This window comes from Cyprinus carpio, chromosome A9, assembly GCF_018340385.1.
Source record: "Cyprinus carpio isolate SPL01 chromosome A9, ASM1834038v1, whole genome shotgun sequence".
NCBI lineage: Eukaryota > Metazoa > Chordata > Actinopteri > Cypriniformes > Cyprinidae > Cyprinus > Cyprinus carpio.
The window spans coordinates 27430720-27456298 of NC_056580.1; the positions used below are offsets into that span (position 1 = coordinate 27430720).

Sequence of the window (25579 nt, forward strand, 5' to 3'; positions counted from 1 at the left end):
CATATTTTGAAAACTGCGATATAAATCCATTTACCAAAACTGAAGACTAGTTATGCAAGAAAGTTTCCAAAGAAAACTTGACGTTAAAAAAAAAAAAAAAGTAACAATCTCCACTATAATAGATGACTAATCAAATGCAAGTTAATTAGTATGTGACTCTTGATACATGCTTAAATGTTCTTGCATCCACTGAAGTCCAAGTTGCTCTCTGGACCATCTTAAATACGCAGGAGAACATAATCACGCTTCGCACAAACTTTTGGAGTTCACGCCTGCTCAAGTTCATGCTCCCATAAAATAACAATAGGGACACGGTATCATAAAATATGTCATCTTTGTAATTTTCCATAAAATAATGCATTGAAACATTGCATTGTACCCGATTGCATTTAATGAAATAAACTCAAGTTTAATGTCACTGAAATGAAAGTAAGTCTGTCTGAATTTGATCTCTTCCATTCAAAGCAGACCGGTTGTGCTGAACTCGACTGAGTCACAGCTGCTGAACTGAAATAGAACAGAGTTACAGGCGCTCACGGAGGAAAGCACATACTGAACGCACTCAGATGGGAAGTTTCGCGGAATGCTGATTTTGAGGAAGTTTTACCACAATTCCTTCACTCCAGACTCAATGATGCATCGGAGGAAGTACATTTTTAACCTGGAAAATTGCAATCGGACAGAATAAAGCGCAGTGGTCTGTTCAACTCTTGCATTCACGCGGACAAAGGTGACTGAGGATCTGTTTAAGGACAGACATATTCCGCGTCAGTGGACTCCTGGAGATTGGATGCGCTTTTTAGAAGTCCCTGCGCAATTATGGTCAGTATGCTTTTGTTGTTTTCCTGAGGATGGTTGTTTTGTAGCTACTAAAAAAATACTAGATTTATATATAAAAAAAGAAAAAAAAAAAAAAAAGAAAAGTTGGGTGTGCCAGTTTGAGCGCAGCTTCTGTGCTACCTTGAACAATTAAACCTTGTGTTAAGACAATACCTTCATCTGAGGTGATCCGTGAAGCGCAGTGTTCTTGCCTCACCTGTAGGGCTGTAATAAGGTGTGCGTGGCGCTGGTCGGGGCGCTTGCCGTCATCACGCTCATCATTATTCCCACGGCAATTTACCTAAACAGTGAGTAGCATCTTCTTCATCATCTCATCTGAAATTTGAACTAATTTATAAGAAATCACTTAAAAAGTGTCTGTACATCATAACCTAGTAAGCGAGACTTTGTATTAAACTTGCTATTTCTTGGCACTACTGTTCTGTTTAATAAAAAAGCGTGGCATTTTAGTAATATTCAAGTAATTAAGCAATCATGTAGAGATAAACGACAAACGATCGTAGTTTTTCATGTTAAGGATTTTCTATAACCTAGGTCATTTTTGCAGATAATGTTTTTGTCTTGAACATCAATTTCTCAACAACTTATTAAACAGAACACACTTTTTTTCTGTGACGTGTAAATCTACAATATAGTGAAAAATGTTGAAAAAGCATTTTCAAACATCGCAATCTCAAAAGTTTAAAGTTAGTCAGGAAATTGCTTATCCGTGCTGTTTAGGAAGGTAAATAAAAATGTAAACCTGTCATAATTTATCACGTTGTAGATTTACTTGTCACTTTTATATACTGTACATATCTGTATTAATAGCACATATTGTGATAAAATATGAAAAAACAGAAAAGAAAGTGAGTTGACCCACTAGCGCCCCATGTGACCATCAAATGAACTGTTTTTTGGGGAATGTCATTAACTGTAATATATTGTACAATTTTGTTATATGTACGTTATATATTAAAAAAATAAAAATACTGAAAGGCTGAAACTGTTTTCCTTCACTGTGTTTTCAGGAGATGAGTCTGCTTTAAAGAGAACTTTTTCTTTTAATGATTTTTACAATGATACCATCAGGTATAAAACATACAGTCTCTACTGGATATCAGGTATGACACCTGAAGCGCTTCACATGGTCCCTGTTTTATTTTTCGTGATGACCTTTAAATCACCCTGACACATATACACTGCTGTCTTATTTTCCACCAGACAACGAATACCTCCACAAAACCAGCGAAGGCCATATTTACTTGCACAATGCTGAAACTAAGGAAAGCTCAATGTACCTGAGCAACTCAACATTTGTAGGTTGCCTCATATGAGGGTTTGAATGACTCTCCAGATATTTCTCATTAAATAGTCTCTGATATTTCATCTTTCATCAACATGCATGTAAATGCCACTTATTTGCTGTGAATTGATTTACAGGCCCAAGTGGATGCCACAGATTACATACTGTCAGCAGACAGAAAGTTTGTCGCCTTTGAGAGCAATTACTCAAAGGTAACTCGACTGCAATAAAACTAAAAACACTTCATACTGTGCATAAGTGACTCAACGCTGATGTTTCTAACACATGCTTGAAATGCATCAACAGCTAAGGCGACACTCCTACACTGCATCCTACCACATTTACAACATGGAGTCTCAGTGAGTAAAGATGTTCCTATCATGGGTCTATCAAAACATATAGAGTTCCCATGTGTGTGGAAAACATATTTCATTCTGAAATTGTGATTTCCAGACCTGGGAAAGTCCTGAAAATGTTTCAGTATATTTTAAACTCACTTGCATAGATATTGTTCACTCTCAGGAAAAAACGACTGTTGTGGTACATTTTAAAAGATTTACTTTTGTACCTTATTTACCCCTAAATGGTGCATATAAGTATCTTAAAGATACATATTAATACCTAAAGTGTATGCACTGTATATTAGTACCTAAATGGTACATATTAGTATATTTTGGAAAGGGCCCCAGCACCCCAGTGACAAGCTTTTGTACCTTTTTTTTTGTTGTTTCTGAGAGTGTTCAGTGTGATTGAGTTTAGGGGAAAATGTAATCTAAGAAAATGTTTTGTTTCGTTGTAGATTTTACACAAGTAAGTATTATTGATAATGTTATATTTACTTAATCTTGTTTTCTGTTGGATTCAGGGAATTTCTCTCCAAAGTTCAGATTCCACCTGTAACACAGTTCTTAGTGTGGGCACCAGTAGAAAATAAATTGGTGAGTTACAAATAGTAAGGCATAAAAATCATATGATCAAAAGATCATAACAATCACCCTCCAATTATTATATTATTGGAACGCTCTAGTTTCCTCAAATCATTGCAACTAAAAGAAGAGTTTTTAACAAGCTCACCTAGGTTTTACCATCATGACAAAATCATTTTTAAGCAGCTTTTCTTATTCTTTGTTTTTTAATACATGTTCTATATATATATATATATATATATATATATATATATATATATATATATATATATATATATATATATACACACACACACACACATATATATATATATATTTACATATACACACATACATACATATATATGTATATATGTATGTGTGTATATGTAAATATATATATATATATATATATATATACACACATCTTGTTACTTTTACTTATTCGTTTTAATTTTATTTCTTGTTAATTTCATCTTATGCATCGGTTATTTATATTTTAGCCTTTTTAATGTTTATTTTATTTTAAAAGGGACCATGCACATTATGTGACGTGTACTTTTGTTGTTCATCACGTAAATGTGCAGGATTTATACATACTGACTTATTTTCATATGCAAACTCAGGTTGATCGTAAGAAAAGAAAGATAAAAAATGTGTTAAAAATAAAAAATATGGTTTTAGAGGTTGACGGTAAGAAAATAAAAGAAGTGTTAAAAAATATAAATATGGTTTCAGATGTACTATATAAATAAATTAGCCATGCTTTCCTTGCCTAGCTTTGGTTCGAGAAGCTTTTGCTATAAGCAAAATTCTGGTTTCATCACTAACCCTCAGAGCTTAGATTACTTTTAAAAATCTGTTTATTAAATGAATGGTATATTTACTTCTAGATCCCTTCTGTTGCACTTAAATGAGTAAACTATAACAGAGGACCTTAGTGTGGCCCCCGATGTCATGCAACTCAATTTATTCTGAAAGTATTGCTGTTTAACAATGGCGATCAAACAACATAACAGTTGAGCCTTATTACTTTGTGTTAATCCGCAGGCTTACATCTGGGAATATAATATTTACCTCAAAAAGAACGCCACTGCTGAGGCTGTACAAGTCACTCACAATGGAAAAGTCAACGAAATTCAAAATGGGGTTCCAGACTGGGTTTATGAAGGTAATGTCATATAATGCATTCACACACACACACACACACACACACACACACACACACACACACACACACACACACACACACTCATTCATTCATTCATTCCTGCTAATCTGCTGCTTTTCTTGCTGGACAGAGGAAGTTTTTGCATCCAACGAAGCCATCTGGTGGTCTCCGCAGGGGAAATATCTGGCTTACCTACAAATCAATGACACTGGAGTTCACAACATTGAATACCCATTGTACGGAAATGACCAGTATCCCACAACAGTATTGATCCCCTACCCAAAAGTGAGCAAGCATTCCAATGTTTTCCCACAATTTCATTTAGTTTGAGTTTATAACTAGCTAAAATGCTTTGGACACACAAAAGCATATTTTCATATTTCAATATTAATATTTTGTTGAAAATCCATACATTTGCAAGGTGAAACATTATTGGTCCTGTTGGTCCAATTGTCTTTGGTTTTCTAACTGAACTAATTAGTTTCAAATCCAGTGTGATGACAGCTTGATCTCTGCTTTTCTAATTTTCACAATATCATTTTGCTACTAAACTGTTGTTCCGCTTACAAAGGCAGGCTGTGTTATTCCCAGAGCAAGGCTGTTTGTGATCGACGTGGAAAATCCATCCAAACAAACAGAAGTGGTGGTTCCGAAATCTGTCGGATCAGGGTGTGTCCCTCTTATGTTTCTATTTTCACATTTTCACACAAAGCCTCACATCTGAAACATAAGCTGTCACAGCATTCGAGTCGAGAGTAATGTTATTTTGATTGCTCGCTTGCCAGCGATCACTATCTGAGAACAGTCACCTGGGTCACAGATGAGCGTCTGGCTGTTCAATGGCTTCCACGCCGACAGGACAGCGTCCTTCTGCAGATCTATGATTATGATGGCACCAACTGGAAAGAAACCTCGGTCAGTTTATATAAAAGATATTTTGAAGAATGTTGGTAAATAGACAGTTGACGGTAGCCATTTAATTCTATAGTAATTTTTTCCATATTATGGAAATCTGTGGCTACCAGCAAGTGTTTGGTGAGTATATGATGATAAAATTGTGAGTTATGGGCGAACTATCTGTTTAATAAAGTATTAGATAAAAAAATTACGATTTTTATCTTAATAAAAGTAATTTAATATATTTTTTAAATAATAACTACTAATGCATTTTCTTTCAGATTTATCATTGTCTGAAAAATAAATCAGAAAAAAACTGAAAAAATAACAGTAAAACTGCATATGTTATTATTATTATTTATTTATTTTTTTACTGCTTTGTCATCTTCTACCAATTGAAAAGTAGTACTTTCTCCAGCATTCAACAAGGTCTTACAGTTTTAATTCTTTTGTTTAGTTTGTATTAGTCTCTCAGTCTCTCTCTCAAGAGTCTCTCTCTCTCTCTCTCTCTCATGTAGTCTAAGTGGTGTGGGTTATGGCAGATTTAACAGATCTTAAAGTTAACTTTCAGTAACTTTCTAAAATGATTAAATCTAATAATGCATTCTCTTGGTTTGGGGGAGGTCTTGAAAAAATCCTCATCAAGGATTTTTTCTACATAACCTACTGTGTTTATGAGGATACTCAGGTATTTTGAGATCATTTTGTGCGTATTTATTTATACACAAGAAGTCACATAAGCAAACTGAATTTCGGTCTTCGCCACAGTCTGAGAGACAGCTCTCTGTGTGCACGTTTTGGGTGTGCGTGCACAGAAAAAACTAATTCAGTTCTCTTTTGTGTCTTCTTGTGCACAAATGGTTTAAAATTCCTTAAATGCTAAAACTAATAAGACTTAAAAACACGTGCAAATGATAAACTTTCGTGACGCCACCGTACTGGCCCAATCTGACAGTGACAATTCCCTCATCTATCCTGAGCTCATCTATCCTCTTGTGGCCCCGTGTCATCAGGCAGTCCTTATCCTCAAGCCTGGTTTCATATATTTTGTCTTTCAATGATTCAAGCACTTTTCAAGTACATCTTCTTAAACACGTCTGTTTCCAAGGGTTTTCCAGTACTTAAGTTACAGAAAGCCAAATTCAAGTACTTCATGACCTTGTTCGAACCCTGCAAAAGGAACACCAAAAGCGATTGTGACTGTCAGGTCTGTTTTGTCAACAAAAAGACAAAATGAAGTATAATAAAATAGCCCATCTTACTCTGGAGCACAAAACCAGTCTTAAATCTCTGGGGTATATTTGTAGCAATAGCCAAAAATACATTGTATGGGTCAAAATTGTTGATTTTTCTTTTATGCCAAAAATCATTAGGATATTAAGTAAAGATTATGTTCCATGTAGATATTCTGTAAGTTTCCTACTGTAAATATATCAAAACTTAATTTTTGATTAGTAATATGCATTGCTAAGAACTTCATTTGGACAACTTTAAAGGCGATTTTCTCAATATTTAGAGTTTTTTTTTTTTTTTTTTTTGCACCCTTAGGTTCCAGATTTTCAAATAGTTGTATCTCGGCCAAATATTGTCCGATCATAACAAACCATACATCGATGGAAAGCTTATTTTTAAAAACTGCCCTTTATGACTGGTTTGTGGTCCAGGGACACATATGAGTAATATAGACAATATATGTCCAAGTTTCCTACCATATTTTTGCCCTATGCAAGAAATGACTGATTATTGATTCATTATGCACAAGGACTTCCTCAGGAAGGAAACTGCACACAAACTTCATACACTTTTGCATGTATCATCAACTCTTTAACTTTATATACTGTACTTTTTTTTTTTTTTTTTTTTAACAGAAATTTGAGCAAAAGAGCAAAACTGGATGGGTTGGGCGGGTGAGTGCATACAGCAATCACATAACATTTCCAAATTATTCAGTTTTTGCTAAAGATGATGCTGTGAAACCTTACAATTCATGGTCTATGTTTCCCCTCACAGTACTTTCCTGAAGCTCCTTACTTTGCTGCAAATAACATGAGTTTTTACAAAGTTATGAGCAATGACAAAGGTTATAAACATCTCCACTATGTGGATGCCGTAAGTATCATAGTATTATTATTATTTTATATTTTTATATCCAATATTCAAATACCTGCTGAGCTACAGTGCATGAAGCTCTAAATCTTACAGCAATGTTTCTGGAAGTACCAAAAAGTCACATTTTCTCCATTTATACAGTAAATTGGTTTTAATGCTATTGTAAAAACCTTTAAAAAATCAGACCTTCAGTGATTATATATGCAAATGGAAGATTGTTATGATTCATCTCAGAGCTGGTTGGTTTGGTGCATGACTTTGAACTCTTTAGATTTTGAAATCCCAAAGGACATTATGAATGGGACCAGTACATCCAGAACCAATGTCGCTGAAACAGTAGGCGCTCACTGTTGAGCTCTATCGTGCAAACCTCAGATATATCATTACACTGTAATACAGGTTATAATGGGTTATATCCTTTGAATAATAACCATTAAAAGTGAGACACAAAGAAACACTGTGGTACAAGCTTAGCCAGCTGTTGATCTGTCAACTGTGTTGTTTTCTTTGTAGGGAAAAGCAACACCCATCACCTCAGGCAAATGGGAAGTGATATACATCTCAAAAGTAACCAAAGATTCCATGTGCGTATGAGTCTTGTTTTGTCATGAGCTTCTCATGTGCCTTTATTTCCAAACTTTCCTGCACATCTAAAATCTATTCTTTCTGCAGATACTACGTGAGTAATGAACACATGGGAAGACCTGGACAGAGAAACCTTTACAAGTAAAAACGCCTTTTTGCATCAGCTTGTATAAGGATTCAGTTTTACATAATAATTTTTTAAAAATATAAAAATAGGAATTTAGTTAGCAGTTTTAGAGTTTCAGTATTCCTCTGATGATGTGGACAAAACACCTAAATATAATATGCAGTACACACATCAGAGCCACTACAGAGACATAGTTCATCAAAAAAAAAAGGAAAGACTGTTCATAATTATCAGTGTTTTTTTTTTTTTTACCTCATGCTGTTCTGAGCCCCTATGCTGTTATTTTTTCAGTGGAACACAAAAGCAGAATTATTAATGCGTGCGATTTTCTTTCAACCAGCCTGTACAACAACAGTTCATGACTGTCAAACTTCAAAAGGACAAAAAATAATAAATAAATGCACATTATAAAAATAGCTCATACAGTAAAGGTTCTTTACATTTCTCATTCTGTGGGGGGGAAGAAAATATGAAAAAAACAAAAGTAGAATAATTTTTTTTAATGTATCAAATCAAAGACTACTTTACACTTTCTACATAGACATGTACAACAGCAAAAGACCACACAATAACAACACAGAGCAAAAAACAGCCACACAAACTACTACAAGAAATTTAGAATTAGAATTTTTCACAATTTCTAATGATTACCATACCAAATTTCCACTGTGAAATACATATATATATATAAAAACAAACCTCTCTCTTGTTCTCAGGATTTCTATAAGCAAGAGTGGACATCTTGCCCCCGAGTGCCTCACCTGTTGGCTGTACCAGGACAGGTGTCAGTATAACTCCGCTTACTTCAGCCTGAGCGCCTCTTTCTTCCGTATGGACTGCTACGGTTAGTGAACACGCTTACCTCGGCTGATCTGAGGTGACTGAGAGAGGAAAGTGTGTGCTCAGTCTAATAAACACTGATTTTACAGGACCAGGGCTTCCGCTGTTTACACTGATGGACAACAGAGGGCCTGCTAAAGGTTTGTGCTAGTATCTGTTTAATCCAACCACTTTAACATGAGCTACATAAATAAAGGAATGATTAATAAAAATACATTTCTATCTCAATTTACTAACCTTAAAGTTATTCAAAACTTGTATGCTGTTTATTAATGTGTACATTTTATTTTTATGATTAGAGATCCAGGTCCTTGAGGACAATAAGAAACTGGAAAAAATCCTGACTACTGAGCTTCTGATGCCGACCATCAAACGTGCCACAATGAAAATCGCAGGATTCGGTACGTGCAACATTTTGAAGTATTCCAGGCAAATAGGATCAGGCATTGCATTTATCTAAAGCCTTTCATGTTGTTTATGTTTCTCCAGAGCTCTGGTATCAGATGATGTTCCCACCAAATTTTGACTCCTCCAAAAAGTACCCCCTTTTCATTCAAGTGTGAGTTACAATTAATTTGCATTATTTTATGCACTGTGGTTCAAAGGTTTGGGCTCAGTAAGATTTTTTTTTTTTTTTTTTTTTATGTTTTAACATTTAATACTAATGCTGCATTTACATGATCAAAAATACAGTAAAAATAAGTTACATTTAGAAATGTTATTTCCATTTAAAATAACATTTTCAATTTTATTATTAATGTTATTTACCATTTCAATATATTTTAAAATGTAATTGTAATCTTATGTATATTTTAAAATGTAATTGTGTTTTAACATTTAATACTAATGCTGCATTTACATGATCAAAAATACAGTAAAAATAAGTTATATTTAAAAATATTATTTCAATTTAAAATAACTATTTAAATTTTTTAATTTAATATTTTAATATATTTTAAAACGTAATTGTAATCCTATGTGTATTTTGAAATGTTACTGTAAAATGTAAATGTAATCCTGTGATGCAATTTTCTTCAGTCATTTTTCCAGTCTTCAGTATCACATGATCCTTCAGAAATCATTAATATTGCTGCTTAATATTATACCGGAAACCATGATACAATTGTTTCAGGATTTTTTTCATGAATATAGAGTTCAAAAGAATCACATTCATTTAAAATATTTTTTGGGGGGGACTAATGTAAAAGTCTTTACTGTCACGTTTGCTCAATTTAATGACTTCTTGCTGAATAAAAGTATGGAGTTCTTAAAATAAAAAAAATAAAAAGTTTACTGATCCCAAACTTTTGAATGGTAGTGTAACGGTTTTTATAAAAGACACATAAATTTTTTTAAAAGTTACAATTCCATGCAGTCTCCCAATTAAAGTTAGCTAATACAAGCTGCATGCAAAATAATGATAAAAGAATTAGCAAAATAGATGGAGTATAGCAATTTAGCAACTATTTAAATCAACTATTTTCTCCGTTACAAAAATATCTTCAATATATTGAGTTTATCTGTGTTTTCCACACTTTGCTATTACAGATATGGCGGTCCAGCCAGTCAGAATACAGACTATGTGTTTCGACTGGAGTGGGCCACGTACCTGTGCAGCACAGAGAAGGTCATCATCGCCAGCTTTGATGGCAGGGGAAGCGGTTACCAGGGTGATGAGATAATGCATGCCATCTACGGCCGGCTGGGAACGTACGAGGTGGAAGATCAAATCTCGGCCGTGAGGTGAGGCGGAGGAACGATGTGCACACGCTCTCCGCTGCGATGATGCAGAGTCATTTAGCCTGATGTAACACTCACAGACGTACAAGAGATAAGAGGTTGACGTGAGTCCAGTCAGCATCCTACAAGAGGGAACAAGCTTGTCATGAAGCATGTGTCAAAAACAGGTTGATAGAGGTCAAGCGCTAGCTGAGTTGACTGAAAGCAGTGCAGTCTTGAGATTGCACTGGGACAAACTATCATCTACAAAGTTGTATTTTACAGAAGTAGTCATTTTGTTTTGGAATTTCTTCGTAATTGTGACTTTGTGCTTAATTTCAGAAAATTCATTGAAATGGGTTTCATTGATAAAGACAGAATTGGCATGTGGGGTTGGGTAAGTGCAGCACTTTCATGTCTAACAATAGGTTTTATTTTGTTGGCTTGGTTGGATTTTAAACTTTAAATCAAAGATTTCAAGCTACACTACTCGTCAAACGTTTGGAATAATTAAGATGTTTTTGCAAAAAGTCTTCTATGCTCACAAAGCTATATTTATTTGATACAAAAAAATACAGTGAAATATTAATGCAATTTAAAATAACTTTTCTACTGTATGTGTATGTTAAAATGTAATTTATTTCTGTGATCAAAGCTGAATTTTCAGCATCATTACTCCAGTCTTCAGGGTCACATGATCTTCAGAAATCATTCTAATGTGCTCAAGAAACATGTCTGATTATTATCAGTGTTGAAAACCATTTTTACTGCGTAATATTTTTGTGGAAACCATGATACATTTTAGCATATTAGAATGATTTCTGAAGGATCAGGTGACACTGAAGACTTGAGTAATGATGCTGAAAATTCAGCTGCGCATCACAGGAATAAATTACGGTTTACAATATATTGTAATAGAAAACAGTTATTTTAAATTGTAATAATATTTCAAAATATTTTTGACCAAATAAATGCAGCCTTGGTGAGCAGACAACAGAAACTTAAAAAAAAAAAAAAGTAATTATTTCTGAAAGTATTTTAACAAAACATTTATGCCTTTCAAAAAATATTTTAACAAGATTTAAATGTCAAAACTCTTCAAAGCAGATTTAAACTTTCAGTAAGCATCTATCATTCAAAGTTTGTCTTGATGAACTTCTCTTTTCTATTTAAGGTAAAATAACCATCACTTAAAGATCTATGATGAGCGTGATAGCTGAAAACTGTCACACTAATCATGAAACGTTTGTCTTGCTCACAGTCATATGGTGGCTATGTGACTTCTATGGTTCTGGGATCAGGAAGTGGAGTGTTCAAATGTGGAATTGCTGTGGCTCCTGTTGCTAAGTGGGAGTATTATGGTATGGATTTGGAGATCTTCTGATTTAAATGGATTAACCACAAACAATTTAGCAAACTTAACTCACACACTACATTCTTCACAGATGCCGTATATACAGAGAGATACATGCATCGCCCTGAGGAAAACATGGAGAGCTATAAAGTAATAACCCTGTAAAAAAAAAAGTTATGAACCGGTATCAATATAATTCTTTATATATCTGGATGATATGCTTGTTTGCAGAATTCCACAGTGACCGACAGGGCAAAAAATTTCAAGTCAGTGCAGTACATGCTGGTGCACGGCACTGCTGATGGTAAGCAGTGTAAAGTTTATAAATCTGCATTTATAATCTGTTAAACAGACTCTGATCCATAACCTAGTGTCTCGACTACATATGCAGCATTTAAAGATGTTTTCTTGACATGTTTTCTGGCTGTTTTGACTACTCTAGACAACGTTCACTTCCAGCAGGCTGCCCAAATTTCCAAAGCCCTGGTGGAAAATTATGTTGATTTTGAAGCAATGGTGAGTATAAATGAATGGGCGAAGGTGATGAAAACCATTTTATCAACTAAAATTTCCATCCAAGATGTAGTTGAGTTTGTTCCTTCATTAGAACAGAATTGGAGAAATGTAGCATTACATCACTTGCTCACCAATGGATCCTCTGCAGTGAATGGGTGCCGTCAGAATGAGAGTCCAAACAGCTGATAAAAACATCACAATAATCCACAAGTAATTCACACCACTCCAGTGCATCAGTTAACATCTGGAGAAGTGAAAAGCTGCATGTTTGTAAGAAACAAATCCATCATTAAGATGCATCCAGTAAAATGTTGTCTTGTGCACAGATCAAGCATCATTTATAAGTGAAAACAGTCCAGACCCATTCTAAACAAACTTGTTATAAGCTAATATTTTAGTGGAAGCAAAAGTTAAAAACGCCTTAATGATAGATTTGTTTCTTACAAACACGCAGCTTTTCACTTCTCCAGATGTTAACTGTTGGACTGGAGTGGTGTGGATTACTTGTGGAATTATTGTGATGTTTTTATCAGCTGTTTGGACTCTCATTCTGACGGCACCCATTCACTGCAGAGGATCCATTAGTGAGCAAGTGATGCAATGCTACATTTCTCCAAATCTGTTCTGATAAAGAAACTCATCTACATCTGGGATGGCCTGAGAGAGAGTACATTTTCAGCTAATTTTCATTTTTGGTTGTACTGTTCCTTTAAGCTCTGAAATGTCTTGTTTTCTTTAAAACAGTCTAAATGCCTAAATGTGTCATTTTTTCCTCAGTGGTACACCGATAAGGACCATGGACTGTCTGGTAAAGCGCGTTACCACCTCTACACACACTTGAACCATTTCCTGCAGAACTGCTTTGCTGAGAAAAAATAAATGGGCATATTGATGCATTATGAAGACAAAAATGTTCCTCTTCCATTGACAGAAACACTGTTAATGACAGATGCTTTACATGTTAGTCTGTATATAGAACATGTTGATGGGAACAAGTAAGAGTCAATGATATTTACATACAAGATTTTTTATTTTTATTTTAATATGTGAAATTTGTATTAGCTGATGTTTTTCTTATCAAATTGCTGTGATGATTACTCTACAAATGTGACCTTATACGAATGCAGTTTAAAGACTGGCATGTTTTATAATGTTACATTTACAAATTGATTGTGGACATTGTTTTATGCAGTTGTGTTTATGCACTGACTTCAATGGGTGGTTTGAGCATGTCTGTAAGAAAACTGATCAATGAAATATTCTGGATTTGAATGCCTCGTGCTTCATATATACTGAAAACTGAACGAAAAAGAGAAAAAAAAATATTTCTGTGTGTGAAAATTCTATGTCTGGATGCCTAATTTCCATTTCATATTTTACACATTATATACAACCAGCTAAAGGTTTGTACACACTGGATTGATTTTTTATACTTCTATCTCTGTCATTTAATAGTTTTGACAATTTTGACACATTTGACTGGTACTGTATGCATATCATAGTCTATGTGATGGTATATGAACAGTGCCACCTGCTGGTTGAATTACTGAAATGTACAGCAAAGGGAAGTTGCTTAACCGCCCACTTAACAAGAGCACAGATAAATCTCATTCACTGATGTTATAAACATCAACTAAAACCCACATTAATTTAAAGTCAAGAAATATTAACAATAATAATGTACAGTCAGAAAATCAGGATTTTAAGTGACACTTTTTACAGGGCACTTAAAATCCTGATTTTCTGACTGTACATTAAATTATTTAATTACACAAGAAGACAGTGCAGACTTATACAACAGACATGAAAGTTGTATTACCGTTTCTAAATATTCCTGAATAATGACAGCCATCCCAAATACTTTGTTGCACCACCGATTAAGCTTTTATACAGTCCAAATTGCTAACTTGTTTAAAAGTGTTAGTCAAGCTGCTACTACTAGTTAAAAGGCATGATCAAGTAAGAAGGTTACCATTACTACTACCAAAAGCATTACTAGTTCTATTGAGAATCCCTAAGGGGAATTAACAAAATAAAATAAAATAAAGTTAGATTTAATTGATCTCTGGGAGACTGAAGCATTAACACTCGATAAAATCTAAAGAATTTAGAAAGACTAAATAAAAAAAATAAAAAACATGCAGTGGTTTATAAAATCAATGTTTAAATAAATTAATATAAATAACAGCCTGGAAATGACAGGAGAACAGAGCTGCCATCTATATATCCAAGTTCATGATACAAAACCCAAACATATTTAGACACAGATTAGTTGTAAATAAAAGATTTTTGGAGTATGTTTTGCAAGAAAATACCATTTCAGTCTTTCTACTTCAAAATTTCATATTTAATTCAATGTGTTACTAGTAATTTATTATAATTATTTGTTAATTGACTAGCACTTTCTAATGGAAAAATTCTAAAAAGTAAACCTTACACTTTTTTTCCCAGTGTAGTATAAAATTACTGTATTGTGGGAAAAAAAAAAAAAAATTATATATATATATTGTATATATATATATATATATATATATATATATATATATATATGAGAAAGTGTGGCAGAATTTGAAATTATTTCCAACTTTTATTTTAAATGCTCTCTGAAGTATTTTATATGTTTTGTATTTTTAAAATGGCATTCCTGCGTAACTTTAAGTACAGTTTTAAATGTGTACACAATCTACAGTAGGTTAGAAATTAATTTAACTGCATTACAAATAGCCATTTTATCATTAAATTGCATGCATTACTGTTTTTGTATTCGTGTTTTGGGGTGATGAAGAAACTTTCTGTTCATATAAAGTTACAGGTTCACTGTAAGGCTGAGTGATATAGCTAAACCAACTGTATCACATTATTCAGCTTTTTGATGATATTTAGTATATTCACTACTGGATTTACCATTGCCACTGTGTCCTTGATCAACACACTTCACCCCAGGTTGCTTGAGGGTCAGTATTAATCCAGTCAGTGGATTTACTGTAAGACGCTTGATTAAAAAGCATAAATTGTTGATTTGCCTGCAATATCATCAATATCAGAAAACTGCTGTATTTTAAGATATTCTACCTTTGCATTGGAGCAATGTTGATCACAGAAAAATCATTTTAGCTATTATATATATATATAATTTTAGTATTCCAATGAGAATATATATATATATAATATATATATATAAAATAAATCAAAACAAATCTCCTTGAATAAATTGATTTCTCCCTCATGAGAGTAAAAACAAAATGGACAAAAAGAAAGCTTTGCAGAGTGCAAACATCACTGCCTGGAAATCTGACTGAATGCATCTCATCCTGAAAGTACCTATGCAATTATTTGCTTTCCTCTGTTTTTAACAGGACAGAATCATGTTTGACTTTGCCCTTAAGTGACTTTTTGACTTGTCTGACCATTTCCCCATCTCTCTTTTTAAACAGGTTCACAGTGCAAATACATTGATGCATTGAGATTAATGGACTGAAACTAATAAGTGTGTGTCTGTGCGTGTGTGTGTGGATCGTGCCACCTGGGCATCACTATATAAGACTCAGAACATCAGGCTGGGACCATGAAATCGCGCTGGGAGCCAAGAAGGAGAAACCAGCGAGGCAACATCAAAATCTTTGGCTTTATTTCTCTGTGACAACTCAACGCAATCCAGGTGAGCCTGAGAACTTTTTGGCACTATACTATTTGTCTTTTCAGGTAGAATGCATTCATGGTTTACTGAGTAGCTGCATGGTCTGATCCTCAGGTAAGATGATGACAAGGATCTACGCTTTCATCGGACTTTTACTTCTCATCCTGATCCAGAGCAGCCTGCAGATTCCCATACAAGAAAACATGGAAGAAAACTCCAGGTACGAGCAACTTAATTCAGAATTATTTAATTTTTTAATGGCCTCCACAGATGTCTGTGACACATTTAACCTCAAAAGGGAACTGTAAACTGCTTAAAGAAAATTAAGTATATTTTTAAGGTTTGATTTTTATTTACCTTATGACAATTAAATGTCAGAACTTTTAAAACTTAAAAAAAAAAAAAAAATTCCCTTTATGATTTTGGGGTATAAAAATATATATCTCATGTTTGGAAAATGATGCATTTGATATAAATTTTCAGCCTTATGTCTGAGGAGGCACTATTTAATGACCCAAGAGAAGTAAACAACATGAAGAGACATTCAGAAGGCACATTCTCAAACGATTACAGTAAATACCTGGAGACCAGGAGAGCACAAGACTTCGTTCAGTGGTTAATGAACTCCAAGAGAAGTGGGTAAGCTTATATTCTGTAAGTTCTTGCAAAACATTTAAAAACTGGTAACAAAAAATAAAATGGCATATCTGGCAAATGTGTGTAGACTGTATTTAACTATTGTATAATTTTACATGACATTCACTAGTTGGAAATTCATTTAAGTTATAGCAATTCCCACGACATGAATACAGCATTAGAATGGCTAAAAATGACTTATATTTGATATACAGTAGAAAGGGGAAAAAATACCAAATGGAGATAGTGTAAGAGTTTATGTTTTTGAAAATCTCTTCTGCTCACCAAAGCTCATCTTTGTCAATTTATTTGTTACAGTAAAAATCAGTATTGGCAAGTCCACGGTTTCCCCCCGGAATTGGGCTACTTTAACACTCTTGGCATGGGTTGTTTTTCATGTCCGCGGGTTGAAGTGACTCCATTAACTTGATATTTATACCCTGGAATGTGAATTTTAGCAGGGGAACCCCACCAAAAAATGTGTATTTTACCTCCTGGAATGCAATTTTTAACTGGGGACCCTTTCAAAATGCGTTTGGACTAGTTTTGAGTAGCAATTGGGCAGGTTTTCTTTTGAAAACCTGGCAACCCTGGTAAAAACAGCAATATTGAAAAATATACGTGAATATATAATAAAATGTAATTTATTCTCATTTCTCCAGTCTTCATTGTCATATGATCCTTCAGAAATCATTCTAATATGCTGATTTGCTGCTCGAGAAACATTTCTGATTATTATCAATGTTGAAAACAGTTGTGCTGCTTTATTTTTGTTTAAACCATGATACATTTCTTTCAGGATTCTTTGATTAATAGACAGTTCAGTTTACTTTAAATACACATCCTTTGTAACATTATAAATGTCTTTACTGTCACGTTTGATCAATTTAATGCATCCTTGCTGAATAAAATATTTCATTTATTTACTTTTGAGCAGTACTGTAAATAGATAGTTTATTATATTTGAATCAGACATGAAGAATATCACCCTTTCCATAAATAGTCATTCTCTTTCCCCCAGAGTCCCCACACGACGACACGCAGACGGCACCTTCACCAGTGACGTCAGCTCTTACCTGCAGGACCAGGCGGCAAAAGAGTTCGTGTCCTGGCTGAAAACCGGGAGAGGAAGACGCGAGTGAGGATTCATGACAACCAGATAAAAACTAGCCTGCATAACTGTGATATTCTACACTGTTTTATAATGACTAGTGCTGTCAGTTTCATTGAATCATGCAAATAAATCTTTCTTCAAATGAAGCACTCGTTGTTTTGGTTTTTGAGCGACTCTGAATCTAGATCATGTTTCAGAAATTTGAGGATAAACGTGGTTAAATATGGATGGTGCAAACTACATTGCGTTTTTTGTATAATTAAATATTGGCAAAAATAATTGACGTTCAAGACATTTAAAAACTAAAACCATCCATTTATGTTAATAATCTTGAATACTGTTTGACTTGTTGTGTTGTTCAATATATTTCAATATTTAATTATAAGGGCACTTTCTTCAAACAAAGTTTAAATAAAGAAACTATTTGGCTACTGTGTTGGATTAACAATGTAAAATCTGAGTCCTGTTGCAAAACCCATTGAAAAGCACTCTTGAAGAGAGTTTAAGAATACAAGTTACAACTTAAAAAGCAAATATTTGACATTTATCCATATAATAGCCCACTGTCCCTTTGAGAAACACTTGACGAACAGTTAAAACACTATTTGTCAAGCTGACATGAAAGCGAATGCTGTAAATCAAACACAAATCACGTGGGAAAACAACTGCAATTAAAAAGAACATCCCTGTGTCACATGGCGTCAATCATTCTGTCAGTATAACAAACAGAGTTCTGCGTATGTGAAGCTTGAACTCCACTCAAATTATCTTCCCCCATAATCCCTGAGGAGAACGAACTTCAGCGCTCTAAACTGGCCCGATGTGTCACTCCTGCTCACCTCACCGCATCTAACACGATACTGACAGAAGACGGGAGTCACCAAAGCCTTGTGGAAATGTGTCAGTTACCCAGCACTGTCAGGCACCCTGGGACCGCACGTCTCCAGTCCTTCAACAAGGAGAAAACGGCACCGGTGCCAGAGACGCAGTCCGCCCTGGGAGCAGGTCTCTCTCTGAGCTGTCAGCTGATGCTACAAACCATCTGTTCACTAAAAAAAAAAAAACACTAAATATCAAGCTAACACGCCAACTCGTTTTAATAGAGAACCTATATAAATATACTTACAATATGCAACTCTTGCCTGGAAGTTTACAAACTCTGATGTACTTGGAGCTACTTTTATGGTGCCTTTTTTGTCAATCTGACAGCCTCCTCATTCACTTTATTTACATCAGAGATGCTCAAACTAGGGCCCGCAGGACCAAGTTGGCCTGTGGTGACTTTTAATTTGGGCCGCCATGTTATAGGCCTATATACGAGAAGAGGGGAAAAATACAGTTGATGATAGGCCTGTTCCGATAATTACTATACTGAATTATTGTATGGAATACGGACATGATTGCAAGTTTTTACACCACCTACTGGCATAAAAGTGTAACTGCATTGACTTACAGCCTGCATAGCACAAAAAGACAAGACCCAGTTCTGATACTGCTGAAATATCACTTTGCAAAGCCATATATAGCATGAAAATACTCTGAATGAGAAGCAAATTAACTGACTCTCACCTAAATAACATCCTGACTTGGCCAAATTTGAAAAACATTTGAAAAATAAGGACCGGCTTCAAGTCTCTCATTAGAGGTCACTGATTTTGTAAGCATATGGCTTTGTTTCTTTTATCTTGAATAGCTGTATTAGGCACTGAACTCTATTGTACTATAATTGGGAGTGTTTCTATGTTTTAATTGTACCGTAAGTTTAATTGAACTATAAAACTTTGAAAATTAAAACTGCATTATTTAAGTAGTAATCTTTTCATTTTATTATTTCATTTTTAAATATTATGAACTCATAAATGATGGGAACCATTAAAACTTTAATTTTGATTGAATACAGTCTGGTATTATGCAAAGTTTATTTTCGGCCCATGGCCCTCAATCAAGTTTAATTTTTGGCCCTTCATAAGAAAAAGTTTAGGCTCCTTCTGATTTACATACACTGAAAAACATTTGGACTCAGATATTATTAGTAAATTCCACAACTAATTACAATGAAACTGCAAGTAACATAATTTTTTTTTTAAAAATGAAGAAATTTAAGTAGTACATTATCTTTGCTTCATTTACAACTTTGAAATGTAGTCATTATTTCTACACTACTTATACTTTCAACTCTAAATGCTAAAATATATATATCTATTTATATAAAATAAAATATAAAACCATATAAAAATCTCTATTTAAATGCTGAAACTGTTGTGTGGCATAGCTGTGGTTAATTCAGTATAACTGGGACATCAATGGCATCTCAATATATTCACCATATTCAGCTGAGATCACTTTTAAACGCGTTAAAGAGCTTGTATGAGTTTAAGTTCGTCGTGTTTTCAACAGCGAATGTAGCTTGACAGGTTTGTGGGACATTCAGAAATGTTTTTGTTTGTTCAAAAACAGTAGGCTATGTTGCAAAACCATAAATAACATTTTAAGCAACTCACCCTTGTTTTTCAAGCGTACAGGAACGACTGAATCTACTCGTGTACCCAAAAATCGACAACTTTAGAAAAGACGTTCAGTAACAAGCATATTAGCTAACTTTTGCCGCACTTTTAGCCACTCAACAAACCCCGCCCCCAAAACGAGCGCGCAAACACGAACACGCAAAATGATTAACAGGCAGTGAGCGTTTATGATTGGGTTAAAAGCGATGGCTCGCTGACGTTTTTAGGCCAACAGTACATACATTTTCGCGCCAGTGAAAGAAATGAGCAGCCATCTTTAGAATTTGTCTTTAAACTTCCGTTTTTGCGGTAGCTCGATATAGCATCGCTGTTCAAGCAGGTAGAGTGTATTTACTTATTGCAGAGTAACGAAAGTTATCATGCGCATTGTGATGTTCGAAGCGGATGTCATAACGAACGTGAGTAGTTTTTTTAAGATCGGATTATTCATAAATTCGTACGAATTTACCTTAAAGCTGTGGATACTGACGCAAGAGAAGACAACATGCGCGCGCCGAAAAGGGCGGAGCTACATAAGGTCGGGAACATTTTAACATAATCTATTTTACATAATTTATTTGTATTAAAGATTTGCATACACCTAAAAAAAATTTCAACTAACGTTACTACTTCATGTCTACTTATACTACTAGAATATTTTAATCCCCCCTTTTTTTTCTTCTTCTTCTTCACACAAATCTTTACATTGTCAGGTAGTCTACTTGTTTTCTATTCTTATATAAATAGTTTCTAACTACATTCTATGGTGGGCTTGTACTCACCATTCCAAACTCACCATTTATTATTATTATCAACAAATCTGAGGATGTATTTGAGGATGTTTGCGCTGATAACATTATTATTAATTCACAGAAATATTTATACTTTTTTAATTACTGTTAAAATCACATTTATTCAGTCAACTGTATCTTATGTCAGACTGATATTTGACTATGTACTGTGCATTTTTCTTCCTGATAATTATAGAAACATGGTATGAGATATACTTCATCAAGGGAAACATCCATATTCATACGGCAGAGCTTTTTATTTCACTGTAGAAGAAATAACAGAAACACAATTTCCAGAATATTCTAATTATACCCAGTTCTCTCGCAGTTCATGAAATACAAGTGCAAATGAAGGAAATGCTTGTCATACCCCCCCCCACCCCACCCCCGCAATATATATATATAAGCATACAGATAAAAGATCCCAAAATCACACCATACAGACTTAAGAGAATATAGTTATAGTGCATTCAAGTTAATTTACAGAAACATCAAAACACAGTAGACATATTATTCCAGTAATGTAATAAGACTTAAGCTTAAGTCGGCATGAACATTTTAATAAACTGTGAAAATATTAGCATGATAACAATCGCTCGTCTTTCAAAATCAAACCATCTGAGTGTGAAGATATAATCCATACAAAACAAATATGCATAATAATAATAAGAGCAAAACATTTGAATCGATTAATGATATTACAGTATGTATGATTTGAAAATCATTTTTCTTACACATATAGCAATCTTATAAATGGCAGAAGTTAAAGGTCTTTCAGTGGAAATGATTCATTGCATGAGGACCTCAACATGCAAAAACCTTCTTTATTTGATGGACTCGCACTTCTAAAACACTATTGCTTTGTTTTGTGACAAAAGAATGTAGTCTGTATCTACAGTATCCACTTAATGCATTCAATTGCTTAAAAGAGACAATCATTTTGAGGGGACAGTTTACTGATGTGCAGCTGATATGACTTCAGATGTTTCTCCACCACCATTATTAGTGTGAAAACACATCCACACTTTGGCATTGCAAGTATTGACATACAGTCTTCAAAACAGAGGTATAAACTCTTGATGGAAATAATATTTCCACAAGCAGCATACTTGGTACAAATTTTGCAACGTAAAAAAAAATTAGAATAATATATATTATATATATATATATATATATATATATATATATATATATATATATATATATATAGATATATATATATATATATATATATAGCTAAAATGATTTTTCTGTGATCAACATTGCACCAATGCAAAGGTAGAATATCTTAAAATACAGCAGTTTTCTGATATTGATGATATTGCAGGTAAATCAACAATTTATGCTTTTTATTCAAGCGTCTTACAGTAAATCCACTGACTGGATTAATACTGACCCTCAAGCAACCTGGGGTGAAGTGTGTTGATCAAGGACACAGTGGCAATGGTAAATCCAGTAGTGAATATACTAAATATCATCAAAAAGCTGAATAATATGATACAGTTGGTTTAGCTATATCACTCAGCCTTACAGTGAACATGTAACTTTATATGAACAGAAAGTTTCTTCATCACCCCAAAACACGAATACAAAAACAGTAATGCATGCAATTAATGATAAAATGGCTATTTGTAATGCAGTTAAATTAATTTCTAACCTACTGTAGATTGTGTACACATTTAAAACCGTACTGAAAGTTACGCAGGAATGCCATTTTAAAAATACAAAACATATAAAATACTTCAGAGAGCATTTAAAATAAAAGTTGGAAATAATTTCAAATTCTGCCACACTTTCTCTTCATTTCCCACACAACAATCTCCGCATCATTTGCTGGTATTACTATTATGTATGTACAGGCTTTACGCCTAGAAGCTAAAAAGCTTAGCACTGTGATATACTTTAAAAATACAGAAACACAAGACGAGACAGGGAGCCGAGACGTCGAACAAGTTAGCGTTTATATGTGCGTTTACTTGTAAACTAGCCATACTTTAAGGTGAATGATGGATAATGTCTCCAGAAGTTAATAAAATCTGTAAAAACTTACAGAAACGTTGTTTGTCATAACATAAATGTAGGGCCAGGGGTCAAGTTTGTGTATGGGTTAGTCAGAAGCAATTATAATTTGCATTATTTATACCTGTAGGAATAGTTCACAAAAAAAAAAAAATAATAAAAAAAATATAGATAGATAGATAGATAGACAGACAGACAGATAGACAGATAGATAGATAGATAGATAGATAGATAGATAGATAGATAGATAGATAGATAGATAGATACACACACACTTTTATGTATTTATAAATATATATTTATTTTATATAAATACATATTAATTTTATTTTTGTGAACTATTCCTTAAAAAAACAATGTCTATTTTTCGATAGCTAGGTAAATCTGTGTGTGTGTGGGTGTGTGTGTGTGTGTGTGTGTGTGTGTGTGTGTGTGTGTGTGTGTGTGTGTGTGTGTGTGTGTGTGTGTGTGTGTGTGAACACAGTGAATCTTCTTTCCATCGATGCTCCCTGTGCACTTTCTTATTAGACAGGCTGCAAAATGACATAAAAAGGGAATTAGTTCACTTGAATTACCCTAAACTGCAATAGCTCTTTTAATGACTATATTGATCGAATTTTTATCAATTTGGCATGTCCCATTTATTTTCTCCAAACTGATTTTTAACAATACTATATAAACCTATCAAGACAGACCAATCATGAGCTTGGAATCTTTATTTAGACTAGAAAATGCATTATGGATTATGGACTCATATTTTAGCAGGAAGCAACAGTTTAAAGTTAAAATCCCTTAAAATCCCTTAATTAAAATCCCTTAATTTTTATCAGCTGTTTGGACTCTCATTCTGACGGCACCCATTCACTGCAGAGGATCCATTGGTGAGCAAGTGATGCAAAGTTACATTTCTCTAAATCTGATGAAGTAACAAACTCATCTACATCTTGGATGGCCTGAGGGTGAGTATATCTTCATTTTTGGATGGTCTATTCCTTTAAGTATTCATTACAAAAAAGCCTTTGTGCAGAATATTTCATTCTGATTGCATTGAACACAGAATGATCTCAATAATAATCCATGTTTAGCAGCTATCAGACTGGATACACATTCACTCTTTACGAGCTCAAGCCTGATTAGACATTTTTCCTGTCTTAGTAGTAAAAAAAAAACAGCAACAAAAGATGATCACATGCTGTCTATCTTTGTCTGACACTTACAGAGAGATGTGAATGATTTATTGTTTTCGACTGTCTAACTGGATGGAAAAATTGGGGTAAATTCAAACATTCTTGGAGAGACACATAATGGTACATGTCTGTTCCAGATGGATTACAATCAAATCAGTCAAACGCTGCCAATTTAGTCAAAATACTTGTTGCCATGCAAAGAAAGACGAGATGAGATCCTAAAGTGACGTGGGATGTTGCTATGAGAACAGTCCAGTGCGCTTACCTTTGGGGATCAGCATCTGCAAGCTTAGGAAAGGGGGCTAATAAAAACAAAAGAATAAGTAATTAAACCAAAATGTGTTATAATGCAGAATAAAAGGGTAAAAAAAAAATGTACATAATGTGTGCATGTGTGTTTCGAAACAGTGACCATTTAAAGGTGCAGGACAAAAGCTATTGCACAGAAAACTACCTTACAGTTACTCACTGATGTAACTATTCGTTATTTTCGTTATCATTCTGACCTGGAGATTTTCTTTTTTCTGAAAATCCTAGTTAATAATCTCGCATATACAAAACAGGGTATAACAACATCCATAAATCTTTAATATTTGTCCTGTACTTTTTTCACGATTTTTTTTTTTTCAGGCCTATGATCAATCAGTTCCAAAATGAAAAACAAAACCTGTGTTAACTGAAAGAAAACAAGTTAATAAAAAGATTGAATCCAAGATTTGGTGATAATATACTTTAGTGTAATGAGAGATTAAAAAGTGGTTTTTAAAAGGCCAGACATTTTTGACCAGGAACGCCAAATTAGTTACAGTAAATGATTTTCAGCTTTTAAACTTCAGCATGTAATTCATCGCACAATGCTTACAACCAAGTGACATAAGCATAAATGATTCTTTAAATTGTGTGGCTGGTCGCAGAAGTGGTGTGCTCATATCAATAATAATAATAATAATAATAATAATAATTCATATAAAATAAATCAGAACCTTTTTGAGTTCAGATCAGTTTTGGAGTTCCAAGTATTTCCAAAGGAGCCTTTGGACATTTCATCAGTAATGTTGACAGTAGAAGGATCATCTCTGTAAAATATCCAATAAAAACATCATAAGAAATATAAGAGTGTGTGTACATGAAAACAATCATAAAACACATAATTTTGACTCAAAATTGCAATGCAGTGGGGAACGCTTGACAATTGCTTATTCCAATGTTTAATAAATGCTAATATTTATCATTTGTCTTTAATTCAACTTGTTGATGTATTTAAGCATTTATTTAATTCTACTTATTTAATTCTTTCTCTAGTGTATATGTAAGTATGTTTATAAAAAATACAGAACCCATGG

General features: G+C 33.8%; 3 protein-coding genes and 1 long non-coding RNA gene across 6 annotated transcripts in view; 2 read left to right on the plus strand and 2 right to left on the minus strand.

The window, feature by feature from the left end:
* Positions 1-489: 489 nt before the first annotated feature.
* LOC109072630 (dipeptidyl peptidase 4-like) lies at positions 490-13689 on the plus strand. Its single transcript, XM_042764330.1, has 26 exons — positions 490-822; positions 1043-1127; positions 1851-1943; positions 2044-2138; positions 2263-2337; positions 2432-2484; positions 2991-3063; positions 4081-4201; positions 4332-4486; positions 4773-4870; positions 4987-5116; positions 6967-7005; positions 7109-7207; positions 7721-7791; positions 7880-7933; positions 8636-8763; positions 8849-8899; positions 9059-9160; positions 9249-9318; positions 10308-10502; positions 10821-10875; positions 11740-11839; positions 11924-11982; positions 12064-12136; positions 12275-12348; positions 13126-13689. Exons 1-26 carry the CDS (start codon positions 820-822, stop codon positions 13225-13227), a joined length of 2253 nt encoding a protein of 750 aa, XP_042620264.1. The 5' UTR covers positions 490-819; the 3' UTR covers positions 13228-13689.
* Positions 10488-20837, minus strand: LOC122146169. The gene is made up of 5 exons (XR_006160867.1): positions 20237-20837; positions 18862-19045; positions 18575-18784; positions 17610-17733; positions 10488-10621 (listed from the first exon to the last, which is right to left on the minus strand). It is a non-coding gene; the product is annotated as an uncharacterized LOC122146169 (long non-coding RNA).
* gcgb (glucagon b) lies at positions 15913-17881 on the plus strand. Its single transcript, XM_042764332.1, has 4 exons — positions 15913-16006; positions 16100-16205; positions 16469-16624; positions 17643-17881. The coding sequence occupies exons 2-4, from the start codon at positions 16105-16107 to the stop codon at positions 17761-17763; spliced, it is 378 nt and encodes a 125-aa protein (XP_042620266.1). The 5' UTR covers positions 15913-16006; positions 16100-16104; the 3' UTR covers positions 17764-17881.
* A 2445-nt stretch (positions 20838-23282) lies between the features above and the next one.
* The window catches only part of LOC109072596 (sodium-driven chloride bicarbonate exchanger-like), a 60492-nt gene continuing 58195 nt past the window's right edge, over positions 23283-25579 (minus strand). The window contains exons 25-27 of one of the 3 annotated variants that reach the window (XM_042764328.1): positions 25220-25312; positions 24502-24538; positions 23283-23582 (exon numbers count right to left, since the gene is read on the minus strand). In XM_042764328.1, coding sequence (XP_042620262.1) covers positions 24526-24538; positions 25220-25312 — 106 coding nt within the window. In that variant the 3' untranslated portion in view covers positions 23283-23582; positions 24502-24525. The remainder of the gene's footprint in view (positions 23583-24501; positions 24539-25219; positions 25313-25579) is intronic. The other 2 variants (XM_042764327.1, XM_042764329.1) reach the window with 2 other exon arrangements.

Coding starts and splice junctions, on each gene's coding strand:
- gcgb (XM_042764332.1), top strand. CDS start 16,105: ATGATGACAAGGATCTACGCTTTCATCGGACTTTTACTTCTCATCCTG. Junction 16,206..16,468: donor AACATGGAAGAAAACTCCAG/GTACGAGCAACT, acceptor ATAAATTTTCAG/CCTTATGTCTGAGGAGGCAC. Junction 16,625..17,642: donor ATGAACTCCAAGAGAAGTGG/GTAAGCTTATAT, acceptor TCTTTCCCCCAG/AGTCCCCACACGACGACACG.
- LOC109072630 (XM_042764330.1), top strand. Junction 4,487..4,772: donor TATTGATCCCCTACCCAAAA/GTGAGCAAGCAT, acceptor CCGCTTACAAAG/GCAGGCTGTGTTATTCCCAG. Junction 8,764..8,848: donor CTTCCGTATGGACTGCTACG/GTTAGTGAACAC, acceptor CTGATTTTACAG/GACCAGGGCTTCCGCTGTTT.